A 20125-nucleotide genomic window follows, 5' to 3' on the forward strand; every position below is an offset into this window, starting at 1 on the left:
AAGAAGAAAAATTGCTTGTAGCTCTTAAGGTATGCACTTTTAACCCTGTGTTTACTGAGACTTTTTGCTTCTAATATCATATCCTTTCAACTGTATGTGTTTATGCCATTAATTATGATACACCCTGTATAAACTGAAGTCTGCTGCTATCTTATTTTTGTATGTCTGAGGCACTCGCAGGAATGACTAAAGATTTTTATGTGGTTTTGGAGTTTCCAGGACTGACATGTTGCTGGTATCAATATCAACAACAGGCAAAATTGTTGAGTGTCTCAATTTTTAAGGATGGATAACCTATCTGTATACAGAATTAAGTTTGAATGGAGCCCTCAGAGCTCGAGTTCTATGCTCATTTGTCCAGTTTGTGCTTCATTTATGTATCAGCAGTAATACCCATTTCACCTCCAGTAGGTAATCTCTGCCCTGCAAGTCTCTCTCATTATGCATTAGTTTTTATATCCCCTTTGATGTTAAAGCAGTAAAAGCTGTGGAGTGCACCTGTGTGTGTGTGTGTGTGTGTGTGTGTGTGTGTGTGTGTGTGTGTGTTGCCTAATTAGTACAGAAAGGGGTGGAGACAATAGACAATACACATGATGATAAGATATATGCCACAGAACAGATGGCTGAGAGCTAATATCTGCTCATACCAGTCCTTTGCTTTTTGTTCTGTTAAAAATGTGGTGATCATATGGCAGTCTTACAACTGCCAGTTTCTTTCCTTGTATCTTTGACACGGTTCAATAGGTTACAGACAACGAGCTTGAAGAACACAACTTTTCGTTGAATTGCCTTCCTTTAAATTGATATTTAGAGTTTGAAATTGACTTTTATTTAGAATTCAGCATCAATGTAATTTTCTGCTTTTCTTAATAAAACTACCCAATAAGATCCTGATGTAACACCAGATCAGACTGCAAAATAGAATAACTTCCTTCTGTATATCACCCTCATAAAAGTCAAATGCAAGAATAGAAAAGAAAGAGCTTTACAATCTGAAGCAGAAGGCACCCAGCAAACTAAGAGTATTCCAGAGTTTTCGTGGTATATGTGAATAACATAGCACTCAAGGAAAGGGAAAAAAAAAAAGACAGAGGTTCAGGATTTGATGAGATACAAGAGTTCCTCATCAGTTGTGGAAACAAAACTCATAATTGGCTTGCAAGCTTTGTCTATATTATACTGTCGACTAACCTTCCAAGAGCCTCCAAAAGAATAAAAAATCCTAGTTATACTGAAACCTGGCAAACCAGTGAGTAAAGCTGTTTGCTATCATCCAGTCGCCCTCTTAAGGTGCTGCTACAAACTGTTAGAAAGTCTAGTTCTAAACAGAATCTGTACAAAGATCTGTGAAGTTACTTCTATCGAACCAGCAGGATTACCTGTGAAGTTACTTCTGTCGAACAAGCAGGATTCGGACCTAACAAAAGCTTTACAGACCAAGTACTTGACTTCACCACACACACACACACACACACACAGAAGCTGGGTTTCAACGAACTCTTAAAACATCAATGACTCTTGTTGATCTTTCAGCTATCTAAAATACAGCCTGGAAACAAGGACTCCGTTACAAAATTGCAATTTTATACAATACCAAACTGTAGTTAGTTTCATGAACAACGTGTTATCTGAGGGATACTTCCAAGTGATCCTCTTAAGTTGATCAAGCAGACACAAGAAACTTTTGTCTTTTCTGAGGTTTAGTATTGGGACCAGTGGTATTAAACTTATATACATCTGATCTCCATGAAATAATCAAGGAAGTTCATTTATACAACAATCCGTCTTTGGCCAGCCTTGAAGCTAATGTAGAGATACTCCTTGCAGATCCAAGTACAAAGCATGGATACCTCAAAAAGTGGAGATTAACAGTAAATCCAACAAAGACTGAAATTAGCTGATTTCATCTTAACAGTGGCGAGTGCCAAGCTAAATGTCACCTTTAATAGTCACGTCCTCCACCACCAAGACTTCCCAAAATATTTAGAAATAACTCTTGTCCTACAAGAAACACAGAAAACACTGCAGCATCATACAGAAGGTGAGTGGTATCTCATGGAGTGCGGGAGCTATAGCTTTAGACTGTTCTTCCTTAGGACTTGTCTACTCTCCTGCCAAATACTGTTCTCCAGTGTGGCTTATAGTTTACGTGTGAGAAAAATCTACATTCAGTTACATGTAGGGATGAGTGCAATAACAGGCTGCATCATATCTACTCCTCTTTATTGGTTAACACCTCTAAGTCATATGTGGCCACAAGATATTCAGATACAGATTACCCTTTTCATGGAACATGAAAAATTAATTAAAATTCACCAGCTTCCAATCTACTCTGACATGCTTGCACTTAGAATCAGCCCCTTAAAATCCAGGCAGTTACCTATGATATTGGCAGAATTGCTGCAAAGAATGGATTTCAACATGAGCAGGAAGTGGTCAGAAACTTGGATTAGCACTGCTTATGTGGAGTATCAGACCTTGCAAGACTTGGTACGAGGCCAACTGGCATGGCATTACCATGACATGTTTGGAAGACAATTAACAGGATTTGTACATGCTGTGGTGCCTGTGCTGAAAGTCTACATTGATGTGACTTAATCTTCTCAGTGTGATTGTGGAAGTGAACATCAGATGACCATGCACTTTTAACAAACTGTAGCAGATTAGCTTTCCCTGGAAATACAGATTTGTTACAGTGGCAGCACCCTCAACAGATTAAAAACTTAGGTATTAATTTGTAGATATATTGTTTTAGTTATATTTATTTTGTAAAATTATACAGTTCATCTAAGATAGTTGCGCTTCAGTATTTATTGCCACATGCTAAATACGCGGTCCAATCACATTAATACGAGGGCTATGCCGAAAGTTTTTAGCAGAATGTGTGAAAAAAATTTATTTGCAAAAAAACGTTTACAACTTTTCAAAATATTCTCTATTAGCATGTATACATTTTTCCACTCTCTGAAACCATTTAGAAAATGTCAGTCCAAGCTTCTTTTGGGATGTCACTTAGTGCACTCTCGTACACTGCAATGGCCTCTTCATCTGATGAAAACTGCTTCCCTCGAATTTTTTCCTTAGCCTTTTAGAACAGAAAGAAGTCACAGAGGGTTAGGTCATGTGAATAGGGGGGATGGGGTAACACTCGCACTTTTTCCTTCTCCAGGAATTCCATCGTTCTGGCCGCCCTGTGCGCAGATGCATTGTTGTGATACAGCAGAAGATGCCCACTCTTGGACTTTGGATGCTGTGACTTCCATGTGGCGATGACTTTTGGAAGACAATCGTTCACGTACCATTCAGCATTGACTGTACGACGCGTGTCCATGGTCTCAGATGTGAGATGCCCGATCTTTGTGAAAAAAGTTGCCACAATCTTTTTTCCAGAGCTCTGACTTCGTCGAATGTTTGTGGGTGGTTCCTCCCCTGGAAAGCACCACACAGAAGACTGTCTCTTCGTTTCAGGGTCATAATGGTAGACCCACGTTTCATCACCTGTGACGATATTGTAAGTGTCTTGGGGACTTCCCTCCATTGAATTTTTCAGGTATGAAACGACACCAGTCTTATCTAGTCTCCTTTTGGCTTTCTGTGAGAGAATGTGGCATCCAAAGGGCACATCTCTTAGAAAGGCCTAAGTGACTATAAACGATGGTCTGTGCTGCTGTTGATCCAATATTTAGGGTCCCTTCAATGTCGCAAAATGTAAGATGTGGATCTTCTTTGATCATTTTCCTCACAGCATCAATGTTTTCAGGAGTCACAGCCGTTGCTGGCCGACCGGTACAAGGTTCATCTTCAATTGACTGCTGACCCCTCGAAAATTCGCGAAACCAATTTCCAACTGTGGCCCTAGAAGGGGAAGCTTTCCCAAAAACACGCAGCAAAGAAGAATGGCGTTCTTCGGCACTTAAATCCTTTTTATAATCGCGAAAAATCATGGCGCGAAAGTCGCGGCGCGACAGCTCCATCCTTCACCGTCTCTGACTTAACACAGCCTGTGCTTTCTTACCGCGCTGTGGGGGGACCACTGCTAGCCAGGGGCTGCGTGCTCACACCCCCAAGATCGAAAAGCATCGCTCTTTCGAATGAAAACAATCCCATTGTCCTCCACATTATCGTTTACGGGCTGCTAAAAACTTTGGGCATAGCCCTTGTATGACCACTGCCCATGTTTGATGTCAACGAGCAATAACCACTCACAGATGGCAGGTCACTAGCAGTGGATGGTATATAAAACTTGTAGGGGGAATGCGGAAAAAGTGCAGTCATTGTTGTAATGTTGTGATGGAGTGATTTATTTGACATCTGAAAGGCATGATCATTGACTTTTGGACTAAGGGTGGGAGGATTTCCAAAATGACTAAGTTTGTCAACTGTCTGTAAGGGGACATGGTTAAAGTATACTGTACTTGGTAAAATGGCCCTATCCAAAACGGGCACTGCAGCAACTATGGTGCACCACGGATCATAGAACACGAGGGTGAATGATGGCTGCGGAGAAGTGTTTGGATGAACCAAGGGGCTACCAGTGTGTTTCCTCAATGACTGTTCAGCCAATGTTGCTGCATATATCTGCCTCCGCCAGAATCACCTGATTTGTGCACCTGTGCTGACCGCTGTTCTTCAGCGACAAAGGTCGGATGAAAATAGTCTTTCTGGCCTTTTATTACCCTACATGAGCATTTTTTTTTTTTTTAAGTATTATATTTAACACACAGTGTATTTATGCAACCAGGAACTTACCTTCAGTCCTCTGGTTTCACGCTAATTAATATTGATTCAGCTAAAATTGTACCTTTATGAGGAAGTTGTTCCACTGATCAGTCTTTATCTGTGCCTAGCTGCCATTAGTGTGTATTATCAGAAAGCACAATTGCTACCCGTCCATGGGTCTGATAATATAACAGCTGGCAAAGCACGCAGTAGCTACTATGCTCCTTCAGCGGCAGATAGCGAAGTACGTGGTGGCGAGCACGGGATGGAGACCGGAGAGAGTGGATTGCACTATCAGCCTCTTATAGGGGATGCTTGGCTCCACTGGCGACGCAGTGGGAACGGGCGTCGCGGGTCTGACGAACCGTGGCTACACTGGATAGGCGAGAGTGGGTGGAGGAAGCAGTCTGACGGTATTTCACTCATTACTCTCTCTCTCTCTCTCTCTCTCTCTCTCTCTCTCTCTCTCTCTGTCTGTCTTTCCATGTGTCGTGTGTGTGTGTGTGTGTGTGTGTGTGTGTGTGTGTGTTTATACCTGTGCTGTGCGATCCTATTCTGGGTGTAGTGGGTAGTTGTAAAGCCTGAATTGTTGTCGTGGTCTTCAGTATGAAGATGCAGCTTTCAATGCTAATTTGTCCTGTACAAGCCTCATCATTTCCGGATAACTTTTTGACCTTTGAACGACAATGTGTCACCTAATACTTCATTTTTTTCGTTTAAATTTATGTCAGAGTTTCTGATATGGTACTAGTCAGTGGTTGTCTCAATGAACTGTAAAGAACATTCACAAAAATACTGTAGAAAAAGTCCAATATAACTATGTTAACCTTTCCCCTACCTCTTTCTATATAAATGTGATGCTTCAAACAACCTCCGAAAATTATAATAAATTAGTATCTAATCATGCTGTTCGAGCATCTCTTGCATTGTCAGGTGACACTATACCGCAATGCTCGTTTCTTCAGCCAGTTCATAAGAGCAGATTTCCTTTTTCTTGTTTCCTCCCCTCCTCTTACCTCCTCCCCCCCCTCCAAAAAAGAAAGGAACAAATTACATAATTCACATATTAGATATTTTCCTCTTTTAAATCCCAACATTTGTTAAAATGATAAGACCTGATTAATGGAAACTAATACTTATACAAAAACTAAATTTTATTTATCATTACTAACAAGATAAATAGTTCATTAATCAAAAAATTAAATTCCATTTGTCAAATATAACCTCAAATCAAATTAAGTGATATCAATTGGAGCTTCATGCATTCAAGTAACTGTGCTATTTCTTCACAGTTTGCAGCACAAATATGTTCGTCTCTTAACAGAAGTCAGATAGAACCTCACTGCACTAACAGCTCATTTTCTTTGATTTTGTAAGTTGGATCTGTAATAGCCAAAACCAATTGCGGGAACGCCTTGGGCAGCGGGATCGGAGCCGGCAGGCGGGGGAAGCCGGGTAAACACAAGGACGAGTCTGACGACAGACCGACGACAACCGACAACAACCGACTATGACCGACACAACAAGGAAGAGATAAGCAACGGAGGCTTGCAGAAACCACAACACCAAAAACCAACAGTAAATTCACTCGGGACCAGAGCCAGGCAAATGTCAACAACGAGAAAAGACCAGAACGCCTTACCGCCGAGATAGAGACGCAATCCAGAGCGAGTACCAGACTGACTGGAGTAGGGCAGAGTGGGTCTCTGTATACGAAACCGGAGGGAGCGGCTATTGGGCGCGGTCTGCACGTGGTGTAGCGGTGGCGTCCTCACTGCGCGGAAGAGCCGCCGCAGACGCGGAACCCTCTATGGGATAGCCACGTCCATTTGTTCTGGCGCGTGTTCGAGTTCTGCGGCAGGAGGTACTAGAGGATCCTTGTTTTTCAAAAGGGTCATACTGCAACCTACAGCCATTTGAATCGGCTGACTGTACTCGAGGTTCACGCTGCCCCCCACTCCCACCCCCCTCCTCCCCCTTTGCATCTCTCCCTCCTATGCTTCCATTACTAAGCTGTAAATCGATGTGATTCGTTGATGTCTCAGCATTTGTCTTATCAACCAGCCATTATTTTGGTCGAGCAGTGCCATAAATTTCTTTTCTCTCCAGTTCAGTTTCAGTATATCTTCATTAGTTACGTAATTTACCCAAACAATCTTTAACATTCTTCTGTAGAGTCACATTTCATAAGCTTCTGTTCTCTTCTCATCTGAACTGTTTATCATCCACATTTCGCTTCTGTACAAAGCTATATTCCAAAGAAATACCTTCCAAAAAGTCTTCTTAGCACGTTAATTTATGTTTTATGGCAAACCTAGCAGTGCTTCGCAATTGGTAAATATGTATGGGAGTTGGACATACATTCTAAACTCCTTCCCCGTTGATAGGCATATACAAAAGAGAAAGAACATTTGGTGGCTTTTGTCCTCAGCCGCATTTTGTGCCGCAGTTTGGCGGTCCGCAACTTGTGGTCTAGTGGCTAGCATTGCTGCCTCTGGATCACGGACTCCCAGGTTTGATTCTTGGTCTGGTTGGGGATTTTTCTCTGCCTGGAGACTGTGCGTTTGTGTTTTCATCATCATCATCCTCATCATCATTCGCGACAGTGGTTATAATGGATTGTGTAAAACTTGGACTGTGTAACAATTGGGACTTTGTACGGGAGCTGATGACTGTGTGGTTGAGGACCCCACAAACCAATCATCATCACAGTTTGGCGGTTGGTGTTCATGCTGAGCACAGCTTGGTTGGCATACCAACATACAAGGTTGTGCAGTGATGGCAGCAGAGTTCATGAATGGCATGGCATAGATATCCCTGCTTCTGACGAGGTATGGTAAGACTGTGGCAGGACAGCAGTAGGAAGTGCTAAGTGGGTACGTAGTTTAGAACTGTTTGTGGTCAATTTGTTAAAAACAGGAAGTGATGTGTAATTTTGTCTTCTGCACAGATGAGGAAGACGACAGTGATGGTGGAGGCACGGGCAGCAGCAGGGGGAGCAGCATGGGGAATGCACTGAGCTACAAGGAGCGCCGCCGGGAAGCCCACACCCAGGTACGTAGCGAAAGGATTTGGTAACTTGCTAGAGACAGGCACTCGGTGGTACTACTGACGTGTTGGAAATGTACAGGCTACAGTTTCATGTATCGCACCCTGCAGCTGATCACCTTGGTTGGCTGTCGTCTGCAAGTAATCGATAAAAAAACATTTATTCTGATCTATTAGAACCTGATCTATTAGAGCGTTAATATCAATAACAGTTTTTAAAATGGTGCCGTAGCATAGGGGTTAAGTTACTGGGGTGGAGTGCTGAAGGTTATGTCATTGAGTCCTAATGAGTCTACTTCTTTTTGAAATGACTGTGGTCATTATTTTTATTCAGTTACTTGGTTCAAATACATTTTTCCCCTTTATAATCCTTTGTCATGTCATTTTATTAATTTTGTATGTGCTCTCATTTTTATTTCCGTGCATTCTTTTTCAACTAGTAAACTGCTGCATTTTTACAGAATTGAACTCGCTTGTGTAAAGCAGCTTCAAATGCCTGATTGTTTCACCAAGGAGTTAATGTGTGAAATATTGGACGTCAGGCACATAAGCAAGAAAATATTCAGGAAAAGTATGAAATTACGCTTTTAAAGTTTGTCGAAAGTTGCCAAGTGCCCTCATTTTCATTTGAGTAAAGTCCAGGTATTTGTTGCGATAAGTTAAGCTGTCTCAAGCCAAACAGAAAGTTTATAATGGTAATACTTGTCATATTGTGTTAAACTTTTAACATAAGATCATACTTCTTAATGAGTAGGTGATGGCAGCATTTTAAATTTTTGAATTTAGTCAATATTATCCGGGTATAAGCACCCCAGAACAACTGGAATATCTGGGAAAAACACAGAAATTTTTTCATCCAGGAAGACCTTGGAAGTCTTTTACAATTTCAGCAATTTTTCATTGTTTTAGTTTCCAGTTAAATTTTTGTAAATTTGACTGATAAGAACTTATACTCTAACAAACAATTTTACTTTAGCACACTACTGCAGATTAAGACTGTAGAGATAAAACATAAATGAAAGAATAACACCAAAATAAAACTTCAGTTGCAATGAAAATGCACTACTTATAGCAACAAAATATAGTGGACACACAAGTGTCTAACAGCAAAATGTGTCAAAAGGTTTCAGGACAAACACTATGCAATACTTTGTATCAACAAAACGCTTTCAATGAGCATGATGTCATAACTTTAGGTTTCTAGCAGATCAAGGGAAAATATTGCGAATGGTGGTTTGAAAAGTGTTACCTTCAAAGTGAATTTCTTTTTACACAAGGTGAATTGTGGTACATGTGAGAATGTGTGCCGAATTTCTTAAATCATGGAGTGTTTGACTCTCATCCGATACCTAATACTTTGAGAACAGGCACTTAGAAAAATTTCAGTTCCAGAGGACCAGCCATTTATGGCATTATTTAAAGTTTTAGTGGTACATTTGTGTTTGATATATCTTAAAAGGATAACATACACTGAAAAAGACCAACCTTACAGGTTAGCTTTTCATATTTCTGTTAGTTCTTTCATAGATAACAAATTATGCAATAATGTTGGCAAGAAGTACAATTATCCTTGAAAAAGTGCAGGTGAATTCTTCAGCAATTTCACATGTAATTGGCCTTTATATAGAAAGTTGAAGTGCTTGACGGGACATGTATTCGGCCAGTTAACCCACGAAATATTCGCCGCACAGCACTTAAATTTATAATACTGCTTGTCAGAAATATTCAGCTGCTGCAATTCAATCTGTACCCTCTGCAGAGATCACATGACACGAGCTTTGATTGACTGACAAAAGTGCATGCAGTCTCAGTTTCAGTGCTTTGAAAGCTGTCGTGCTGTATTTGGTGGATTTTCTCCCCCTAAAGTGTCAGGAAGTTTTGTGCCAGTGTATAAAATCCGTACCATTCAAAGGACTGATAAATTTTACAGCTCCAATGGAAGTATATTGTCGATTGACATGGGAAAAATGCATATTCACCCAGGGTATAGTGTATTTTCAACCAGGTAAAAGTGTGAAACTTCCTGGCAGATTAAAACTGTGTGCCGGACCAAGACTCGAACTTTGGACTTTTGCCTTTCGTGAGCAAGTGCTCCCCCAGGCTGTGGTTAAGCCATGTCTCCGCAATATCCTTTCTTTCAGGAGTGCTAGTTCTGCAAGGTATGCAGGAGAGCTTCTGTAAAGTCTGGAAGGTAGGAGACGAGGTATTGGCAGAAGTAAAGCTGTGAGGACGGGGCGTGAGTCGTGCTTGGGTAGCTCAGTCGGTAGAGCACTTGCCCGCGAAAGGCAAAGGTCCCGAGTTCGAGTCTCGGTCCGGCATACAGTTTTAATCTGCCAGGAAGTTTCATATCAGCACACATTCCGCTGTAGAGTGAAAATTTCATTCGGGGAAAAAGTGTATTTGAAACTGCAAAATCTGAGAAAAGTGTGAAATAGAATGCTCAAAAGTCCTATGGTCTTTATGTGTAAACTGCTTTGTTCTTATATGGAATCATTATCATGATCCTTAATACAACTAACTTGCATGTGTTGGCTTTGTATCGGTTGCAGGCAGAGCAGAAGAGGCGGGACGCCATCAAGAAGGGTTACGATGCGCTGCAGTCGCTGGTTCCGACGTGCCAGCAGCCCGAGACATCCGGCTACAAGTTGAGCAAGGCCACCGTCCTCCAGAAGTCCATAGACTACATAGAGGTACTTCTCAGCCACAATATGGCTATGGCCTGTGTAGAGTTGATGGCAAAAAATTCTTGATCATTTTGTCTGGCAATGTACAGTGAGTCCCCAAAGTTGTTCATTTCAGATATTTCCTGAAAAATTTAAGATATCGTCATTTTCTTTTCACCCAAATGAATTGTGAATATGTTCTCACTAATTGATGAGTAGTCTCTCTTCACAACTGTATTAATTACAGGTATCTAAATGATTAATGGAAAATCTCATATTAAGATGTGAAACAAATACTAACAAAGAGAGATAGGGGCTGGCCAGTACTTACCTCAGCTCAGTACAGCTGATAGATTCACAAAACAGAACAGAAAATTTACATTCCTATCTTTCGGAACTTTGTTCCTTCATCAGGGAGGAGAGAGGGGAAAGAAAGGGAAGAAGGGAAAGTGGATTCAGTTACTCACAACCCAGGTTATGAAGCAACAGGGAAAGGTAAACAGGGAGGGTAGCAAGAATGGATGCTATTGTGTAGTCTCCAATAATCCCACTCCAGATATTCACGTTGCAATGCCTCTGATATTTGACATGCCTCCATCCTTGCTACCCTCCCTGTTTACCTTTCCCTTTTGTTTCATAACCTGGGTTGTGGGTAACTGAATCCACTTTCCCTTCTTCCTTTTTCCCCCTCTCTCCTCCCTGATGAAGGAACAAAGTTCCGAAAGCTAGGAATGTAAATTTTCTCTTCTGCTTTATGAATCTATCTGCTGTACTGAGCTGAGGTAAGTACTGGCCAGCCCCTATATCTCTTTGTTAGTATTAATTACAGGTATACTGATTAAAGTTCCTTCAAGATGCTATCGTGTAGTCTCCAATAATCCCACTACAGATATTCACATTACAATGCCTCTGATATTTGACCTTTCTCAGACAGTGTAGGTACTCGGCAGTGTAATAAAGAATTTTTCTTATGTTCATCTTTCCGTGATTTGTGTAGGTAGCTTCATCAGTAAAGAGAATTCTTTGAAGAAAGAACCTGTTGTCACATCAGAACTGAATGACAGAATTCTGAGCATCTTCTGCAGTCATGCTAGTTAATTGGCTGGTGAAGTGGTACACTATGTGGATAGAAGCTCTTTGTGCACAAAATGCGAACAGTACTGTGTTGAATTATTCCAGATGTACTCGTAATTACTCTGGGGCTAACATATAGATTATGAGCAACAGCTGCCAGAAAATATATTTTGTTCACTTCATGATTGTGTGGCTGCTCTTACCCTCCAGTGTCCTTCCAGTGACAATTTTTTGCATGTTTGGTGACTTGTCACTCTTGTCTGCCACTCTCTGTTAGAATGACTTAGAGAGGACAGCTCAACTACTTCGCATTCGTTCTGCATTCTCTGTAAAGTGATAACATGTCTGGTTTCTCTTGATTTGTGTGAAAGAGATTTATTTTTTCAAACTAACTAGCTCTTGATACAAGTGAATGACAGAGAGAAAGCCAGGCAGAAAAAAAGCTACATTACCTCGTTGTCCCTTTCATGCTGGTATTGTGGTGATGCAATTCAGTTTCTTCCTTAACCGAACAGACGTTTTTTTGTTTGGGCACAGAATCGCCAACTTTTGCATTTGGATGTTGAAAACTGATAAATCCTAAGTTCAGAATATTTTAATTGTTCTGATACTAATAATCATATTTTAGAGTGAAATGCTGTTGAATTAGTCTGTTGTAGAACTATGATGCCAGCATCAGAAATTATAAGAGACAGTCAGATGAGAAAGAGACAGACAGAAAAGAAGTAAGTGAAGTTTTCATAAGTTGAGAAGGAATTGCTAGGACTGTTAGTACATTTACCCACTGTGAGACAAGATGGCCAGTGCCTTTGTTGAAAAATGTTTGTAGTTCCTTGCATCCAGGTGTGCACCTCTGTATCCAAAGGAAACCGATGGTCGCAGATGTCATCCTTCAGGGCTCTGAAAGTATGGAAATCACATGGGGGGAGATTGGGAACGAATGGAGGATGTGTGAGGGCTTCCCAGTGAAACTTCTGGAGTATACTCAAAGCAGACTTGGCAACATGTAGGCGGGCTCGCGTCCACCACACAGTCCTGATCTCTCCCCATGAGATTTTTGTATTTTTGGCATGCTGAAGAAAGACTTCCGTAGGCAACAGCTAATATTTTTCCAGGAAGGCACTGAGTGTCTTGTCTCACAGTGGGATAAATGCATTAACAGCTGTGATGATTAACTTTGCAATAATGAACAGTTTGCTTACTTTCTCCCTCTGTGTCTCTTTCGTTTGATTGCCACTACTCTAGTCCTATGTAAAATGCAAAGTTGGTACCAATATATCTGTGATTAATATAACTGTTAAAAGAGACTGCATGTTGTTCAGTTATGATTTTCTCACAATTCATCTTGGTGAAAAGAGAATTATGATATATATTCACTGACACTTGAACATAAATACAAGGTATAACAATCTCCCAATCATCTGTATTATTGCTGACCTGAGACTGTATATATATACAAATTAAGGGTAATTGAAAATACATGTTTTTACTGGTAATACCTACATACTGTGTTCACAAAATACACTACAAGCCAAATTTCAGAGTCTACGTCATGTAGGGGCAGTTCTAGAAGTCGGTCAAGGTTTTTGTCTGGGTCAGCAGTTTAAGTGTTGATAGGCATACCTGACATATTTAGCGTTCTTGATTATTGTAAGTAGTACTCGTACATTAATATACATCCAATGTATATTAATAAATAATAAGACGCCCATTTTAAGTTATATGATATTTCTTGGTTTAGATAGTAAGCTATTTGCTGCTTTTATTCTTTTGTTAAAATTTGTTTGAAATACATTGCAACCTATATTGCTACATAATTATAAAAAAAATGATTGAATCTGGTTTGCTGGTTTCTGAAGTCATTTTATTCAGTGTAATATAAAGTAGCTAAAAAGACGAGGGCTGCTAGAAATCCTTGGGTAACAGAAGAAATATTGAATTTAATTGATGAAAGGAGAAAATATAAAAATGCAGTAAATGAAGCAGGCAAAAAGGAATACAAATGTCTCAAAAATGAGATCGACAGGAAGTGCAATATGGCTAAACAGGGATGGCTAGAGGACAAATGTAAGGATGTAGAAGCTTATCTCACTAGGGGTAAGATAGATACTGCCTACAGGAAAATTAAAGAGACCTTTGGAGAGAAGAGAACCACGTGTATGAATATCAAGAGCTCAGATGGCAGCCCAGTTCTAAGCAAAGAAGGGAAGGCAGAAAGGTGGAAGGAGTATATAGAAGGTTTATACAAGGGCGATTTACTTAAGGACAATATTATGGAAATAGAAGAGGATGTAGATGAAGATGAAATGGGAGATACGATACTGCGTGAAGAGTTTGACAGAGCACTGAAAGACCTGAGTCGAAACAAGGCCCCCGGAGTAGACAACATTCCATTAGAAGTACTGACGGCCTTGGGAGAGCCAGTCATGACAAAACTCTACCAGCTGGTGAGTAAGATGTATGAGACAGGCGAAATACCCTCAGACTTCAAGAAGAATATAATAATTCCAATCCCAAAGAAAGCAGGTGCTGACAGATGTGAAAATTACCGAACTATCAGTTTAATAAGCCACGGCTGCAAAATACTAACGCGAATTCTTTACAGACGAATGGAAAAACTGGTAGATGCAGACCTCGGGGAGGATCAGTTTGGATTCCGTCGAAATGTTGGAACACGTGAGGCAATACTGACCTTACGACTTATCTTAGAAGAAAGATTAAGAAAAGGCAAACCTACGTTTCTAGCATTTGTAGACTTGGAGAAAGCTTTTGACAATGTTGACTGGAATACTCTTTTTTAAATTCTAAAGGTGGCAGGGGTAAAATACAGGGAGCGAAAGGCTATTTATAATTTGTACAGAAACCAGATGGCAGTAATAAGAGTCGAGGGGCATGAAAGGGAAGCAGTGGTTGGGAAAGGAGTGAGACAGGGTTGTAGCCTCTCCCCGATGTTATTCAATCTGTATATTGAGCAAGCAGTAAAGGAAACAAAAGAAAAATTTGGAGTAGGTATTAAAATTCATGGAGACGAAGTAAAAACTTTGAGGTTCGCCGATGACATTGTAATTCTGTCAGAGACGGCAAAGGACTTGGAAGAGCAGTTGAACGGAATGGATAGTGTCTTGAAAGGAGGATATAAGATTAACATTAACAAAAGCAAAACGAGAATAATGGAATGTAGTCAAATTAAATCGGGTGATGCTGAGGGAATTAGATTAGGAAATGAGACACTTAAAGTAGTAAAGGAGTTTTGCTATTTAGGAAGTAAAAAACTGATGATGGTCGAAGTAGAGAGGATATAAAATGTAGACTGGTAATGGCAAGGAAAGCGTTTCTGAAGAAGAGAAATTTGTTAACATCGAATATAGATTTATGTATCAGGAAGTCGTTTCTGAAAGTATTTGTATGGAGTGTAGCCATGTATGGAAGTGAAACATGGACGATAACTAGTTTGGACAAGAAGAGAATAGAAGCTTTCGAAATGTGGTGCTACAGAAGAATACTGAAGATAAGGTGGATAGATCACGTAACTAATGAGGAGGTATTGAATAGGATTGGGGAGAAGAGAAGTTTGTGGCACAACTTGACTAGAAGAAGGGATCGGTTGGTAGGACATGTTTTGAGGCATCAAGGGATCACAAATGTAGCATTGGAGGGCAGCGTGGAGGGTAAAAATCGTAGAGGGAGACCGAGAGATGAGTACACTAAGCAGATTCAGAAGGATGTAGGTTGCAGTAGGTACTGGGAGATGAAGCAGCTTGCACAGGATAGAGTAGCATGGAGAGCTGCATCAAACCAGTCTCAGGACTGAAGACAACAACAACAACATGATACTATTTGAAGGGGGGGGCAGGGGGCGGTCCATAGCCCCCCCCCCCCCCCCCCCCTCCCTCCTTTGCCACCGCCCCTGATGTCATGTGCTGGAAATTGACAAGTTGCGTACAAAATTACACTTTAAAACACACTGTACTTCTGATTACATGTTCCTTTTCACTTTTTGGATGTAATCAACATTTTTTTTTCCTATTCCTGTTTTTCACCTTTTTTTTTTTTACAGAGAGTGAAAACGTCGGTTTATCTATCAGATGATGATCGATAAGGGGTTCCTCAGTTGCCTCACTGCTATCCTCTTCCTCTGCTGAACACACTTTGTTCAGTTTAATCATGTCACATAACTGAATCCCAGTTCAAGACATTGCTGTTTAACTACTTGTGGATTTTTTTGCCACCTTCATCTTCGTAACAAGAAATTTGACCCACAAGATTGTACAGATGCGTAGCAGTATCAGTTCCATACTCTTATAACCTTGAAAGCCACATGCAGCAGTGGGTTTCTAATTTTGTTTCATAAGCAAGCTATTGTTGCTATCTTAACATTGCTGCAATTGTTCCAATCTTTACAAATACTGTGTATTGCATTGGGCACATTCGGGCATTCCCATTAATGCAGGGAGTCTCAATCTCCGTGTACAATCAGTTTCGCAATATTTGACTGGTAATGCTGCTTCACAGGTGTGATCACACAGTGGTCAGTTTGCAGACGATACTAATGTTACAATAAATCCCATGGGGAAGTAGCAACAGAAGGAATTATTGACAGTGGTTTTCAAAGAAATATTAAGTGGTTCTCTGAGAACGGGCTCTTTCTAAATTTTGAAAAAGCTCTCTTCATTCAGTTCCCTATAAGAAGTAGCCGTACCAGAAATTGTTGTAGCACTTTCACAGGTATCAATCAGTAAATAGGATATGATGCTCCTAATTTTTGAGGTTTCGTATTGATGTAAACTTGGACTGGAAGAAGCAATAATGTACTATAGAATAATTTTTTGGGGTAACTCATCACTTTGAAAGAACATATTGATCGCACAAAAGCAAGTAGTGAGAGTAATAAGTGATGTTCACCTGCTGTCATTTGAAGTACCTTTTCGTGTAGTTACAAATATTAACTGCGCCTTCATGATGCATATATTGGGCAATGACTTGGTTGTAAATCATCCATCACAATTTGAGAAGAATAATGAAGTCCGTAGCTACAACACTAGAAGAAAAATTACCTTTATTAGTGGTTATTAAAGCTCTCAGAGGGATAGAAAGGAATTTGTTATGCATCAACAATTTGTGATCATTTGTCCAATAAAATAAAAGTTAGCAAAGCTATAGTAGCCATCATGAAGATAGACACCTCAAAGACTCCTCACAGTCTTACAGCATTGCCACTTAGTGATAATTTCAAATGTTAGTAATAAAAAAATGAGACATGTCTTCTTTTACTGCAGAATATGAAAAAATGGACATTCTCAAAGTTTATAGGTGCATGTGGATAAACATTTTATCATGGAAATGTAAAAGTATTCTGAAATATAAAAATAAAGTACTGTAAGAGGTGTGAATCTGTTCCATCTTTGTAACGAAAAACACCATCGCTAATGAATTTGCATTCTGTTGGACCAGGTAGAAATTCCAGCGAGAAAGTTGTTAAGAAAACTATGAAATTAATTTTAGTGACATCTGAGATGACATTATGATTTCATGTTATATGTGAACACATTTTATTTGTGAGAGACTCAGTGTGTGACTGTGCGAGTACTTATATTTCACATTCATGATTTTAGTTCCGTCGGCTCGCCTTAATCCGACCGAGAATATTCCCCACTTCTCAAAAAATTTTATGTGCAACTTTCAGGCCAATATTTACGTTGAGGTCGAGCAAAATATATTTGTGTATACGATTTGTGAAACCTAAGTTTAATCATAATTTCAGCACCAACAAGAAATGTGATGTAGGTTAACCTTATTGCCAATGATCTTCTGTAGAAGATACAGTATTGTTGACATCTCTAGATTGTGAGAAAAGTATGACAAACAGTGCATTCCTTGTGGTGATGCTTGTAGTAAGTTTTCATTTTATATCAACAGAGATAAAGATTTCTGAATGGAACCATCCCAGACAATAATGCAAGTAATTTTCTTTTACCGTACACTTTCAGTGACACGGGAATTATCAACCTGTACCTCGTAGGGAAATGGGTAGTTAGACATATAGACAGGAAATTGACTGCAGAGGTATTACGAGGGTAGGGTCCTCACATTGACCTGAAGGTGTAGAGGGATACAACAGAAAAGTATTTCAGGGGTATTTAACAGTGGGAATTGATGCAAACATTATGTTACCTGGTAGAACATGACTCACGTTCATAATAGTGTATTCTAAATGAAAATACCCATCATAATTATGATAGAATAATTGAGGCTTTGTTTTATACATACATACTTACACATGCATGTCAATGGAAGTACAAATTCTTATCAGTATTTTGAGTTGCACATTATATCGATAAACATGCCAATTCTGTGCAGTGTGTACCTGACAGTAGGAAAAACAATTTTTAACTGCCACTCCTTTGAGTAATTTTATTTCTTTTGTTTCTGTGTAAACTAAAATAATATTACATTTATATCAAAAGGGAAATTGGCCAGGTCTTACCTTCATGTGACAGAATGCTTAGATTCATAAAAACGCAGTCCGATTTCTTTACAAGTTATAAATAATCTTTTGCTCCCTGTACTTTACCCCTGGTATCTTCAGATTTCAAACAGCATATTCCAAAACTTATTCTAAATCTACTAATGCTATAAATAAAGGTTCGTCTTTCTTGAAGCCGTTTTCTAAGGTACATCATGAGATCAGTGTAGTCTTGTGTGTTCTTACACGTCTCTGGAATTCAAATTGATCTCATCACAGCTTCAGTTAGTTTTATGTTTCTTTTGTAAATATTTGTAGCAGTAATTTGAGGTTACTGTTAATACAGGGTGACACAAAAAATGGAAACTTTTGGAACACCTAATAAAAAATAGAAAAAAATGTACCAAAGACTTTTACTAACAGCTATTGAACTACAACAACGTACCTGGTGAGAGACAGTAATCCAAATTATTAATGTGTGAAAATTGTATCCTACAGATGTTGTCGTCCTGTACATATGCAGTATTTCAATCAGCTGTCGAGCGTGGTCGTGTAGTGGTTAGCATATTGGACTCATTTAGGAAGGTGACTGTTCAAACTTGTGTCCTGCCATCCTGATTTGGGTTTTCCGCGATTTCCCTGAGTCGATTTAGGCAAATGCCGGGATGGTTCCTTCAAAAGAGCATGGCCACTTTCCTTCTCCATCCTTCCCTGATCTGAGCTTGTGCTCTGTCTCTGATGACCTCGTTGTTGACAGGATGCTAAACACTTACCTCCTCCTCCTTGCTCCTTCAATCTGCACTTTGAGGCTCCTCATCGATTGCTACAGCTAGTCAGCTGGGGACCACAAATTTCATGTCGAATTCTTTGTTTTGGTTCATCCATTGTTCTCGGCCAAGTCGTGTAGGTCCTACAAATGTGTTAATCTGGAGGACAAGAGAATGCCATGGAGTCTTGAGATGACATGATTACCAAATAATTCTTGCACAGCTGATTGATGGCCTAGGAGTTTGCAGTGTCCACAATCCTGTTGAATCCAGGTTTCAGGAATTTGTGGATTACTGTTTGGTGCAAGTGCAACAGAAGATTGCAACATCTCAGCATAACAATCTAAAGTGTTTGAAGGACGTTCATGTACTTCGTTATGGTTGCTATCTGCCCAGTAATGGTAGTTGTGCTTATTCACGTGACCTGTGAGATGAAAATGGGCCCCGTCAACATTCATGGCTTGTGTGGAAACCCATTGCCCTTATTTACATCTGTCATAATTTGCTGACAGAATTCCAATCATAACTGGTAATTGTTGTCCTTCAGTAGTTACACAATGTTGCTTGTAAGTATGGAGAATTCAGTGAACACTCCCTCATGGCACTCTGCTAACAGCTGCTTGTTTACGAACTGAATGCCGTTGGCTCCGTAAGACTGAAACGCGTGGATTATGAGCCCTTCTCAGTCATTCTGTCATTTCTTTTTTAGAGCAGATTAAATCTCTTCAAAATTTTTAATCGGCATTTTTATCGTGTGTTTAGAGGGAACCTGACTGTCATCTTGTATTAACACTTTGAAAACTGGCCATTTAGAATAACGTTGGGCCAGGAAACTCTGCTCGTATGCTTTTATTTGAAGTGTTACTGGCGAAGTGTTACTGGCACATATGTAATTTATATATCTTGAAGAGACATACCAAAACAGGACCAAGCTTCAAGATTTATTTTTCGTATTTACTTTAGTTCTTTGAGAGATTACAAATTATAAAATAATACTGACAGAAAGTATAAATATCACCCCAAGAAAAAAGTGTGAGTTGATTTATGGAGCAATTCCTTCCTCTTGGAACTTGTTTCTTGCTCACTCAACAGACATGATTTATTTGTTGCAGAATTACGGCAAACTGCGAAACCTAATGAGTTCACACATGAAATTAGATCGGGGCGACCGTGTTGGCTCAGCCATTTGTGGCAGCAGCTGTTAAGTTCACTAATGTTTGTTTCGAAATAATGCTAGAAATTGACTACAGTAGGTATCACCAGTCAAGATCACGAGACGTCCGTACATTGTTCTCGTATGAAATGAGTCCAATTTTTGAGTAATTGGTGGCTCACACATTGAGAAAATCCCCCCCCTATACTCGTGTGCAGTCTTCTTGGCACAAGGTTGC

The 20125-nt window shown here is 39.9% G+C and overlaps 1 protein-coding gene and 1 non-coding gene across 5 annotated transcripts in view; both read left to right on the forward strand.

The window, feature by feature from the left end:
- Positions 1-20125, forward strand: part of LOC126293379 (max-like protein X) — a 45396-nt gene that overhangs the window by 14828 nt on the left and 10443 nt on the right. For all 4 annotated transcript variants that reach the window (XM_049986585.1, XM_049986588.1, XM_049986587.1 and 1 more), the window contains exons 3-4: positions 7670-7773; positions 10317-10457. In XM_049986585.1, coding sequence (XP_049842542.1) covers positions 7670-7773; positions 10317-10457 — 245 coding nt within the window. The remainder of the gene's footprint in view (positions 1-7669; positions 7774-10316; positions 10458-20125) is intronic.
- Trnas-cga (transfer RNA serine (anticodon CGA)) lies at positions 10012-10086 on the forward strand. The gene has a single exon. It is a non-coding gene; the product is annotated as a tRNA-Ser (tRNA).

Source organism: Schistocerca gregaria, chromosome 10 (assembly GCF_023897955.1).
Source record: "Schistocerca gregaria isolate iqSchGreg1 chromosome 10, iqSchGreg1.2, whole genome shotgun sequence".
NCBI classification, from domain to species: Eukaryota; Metazoa; Arthropoda; class Insecta; order Orthoptera; family Acrididae; genus Schistocerca; species Schistocerca gregaria.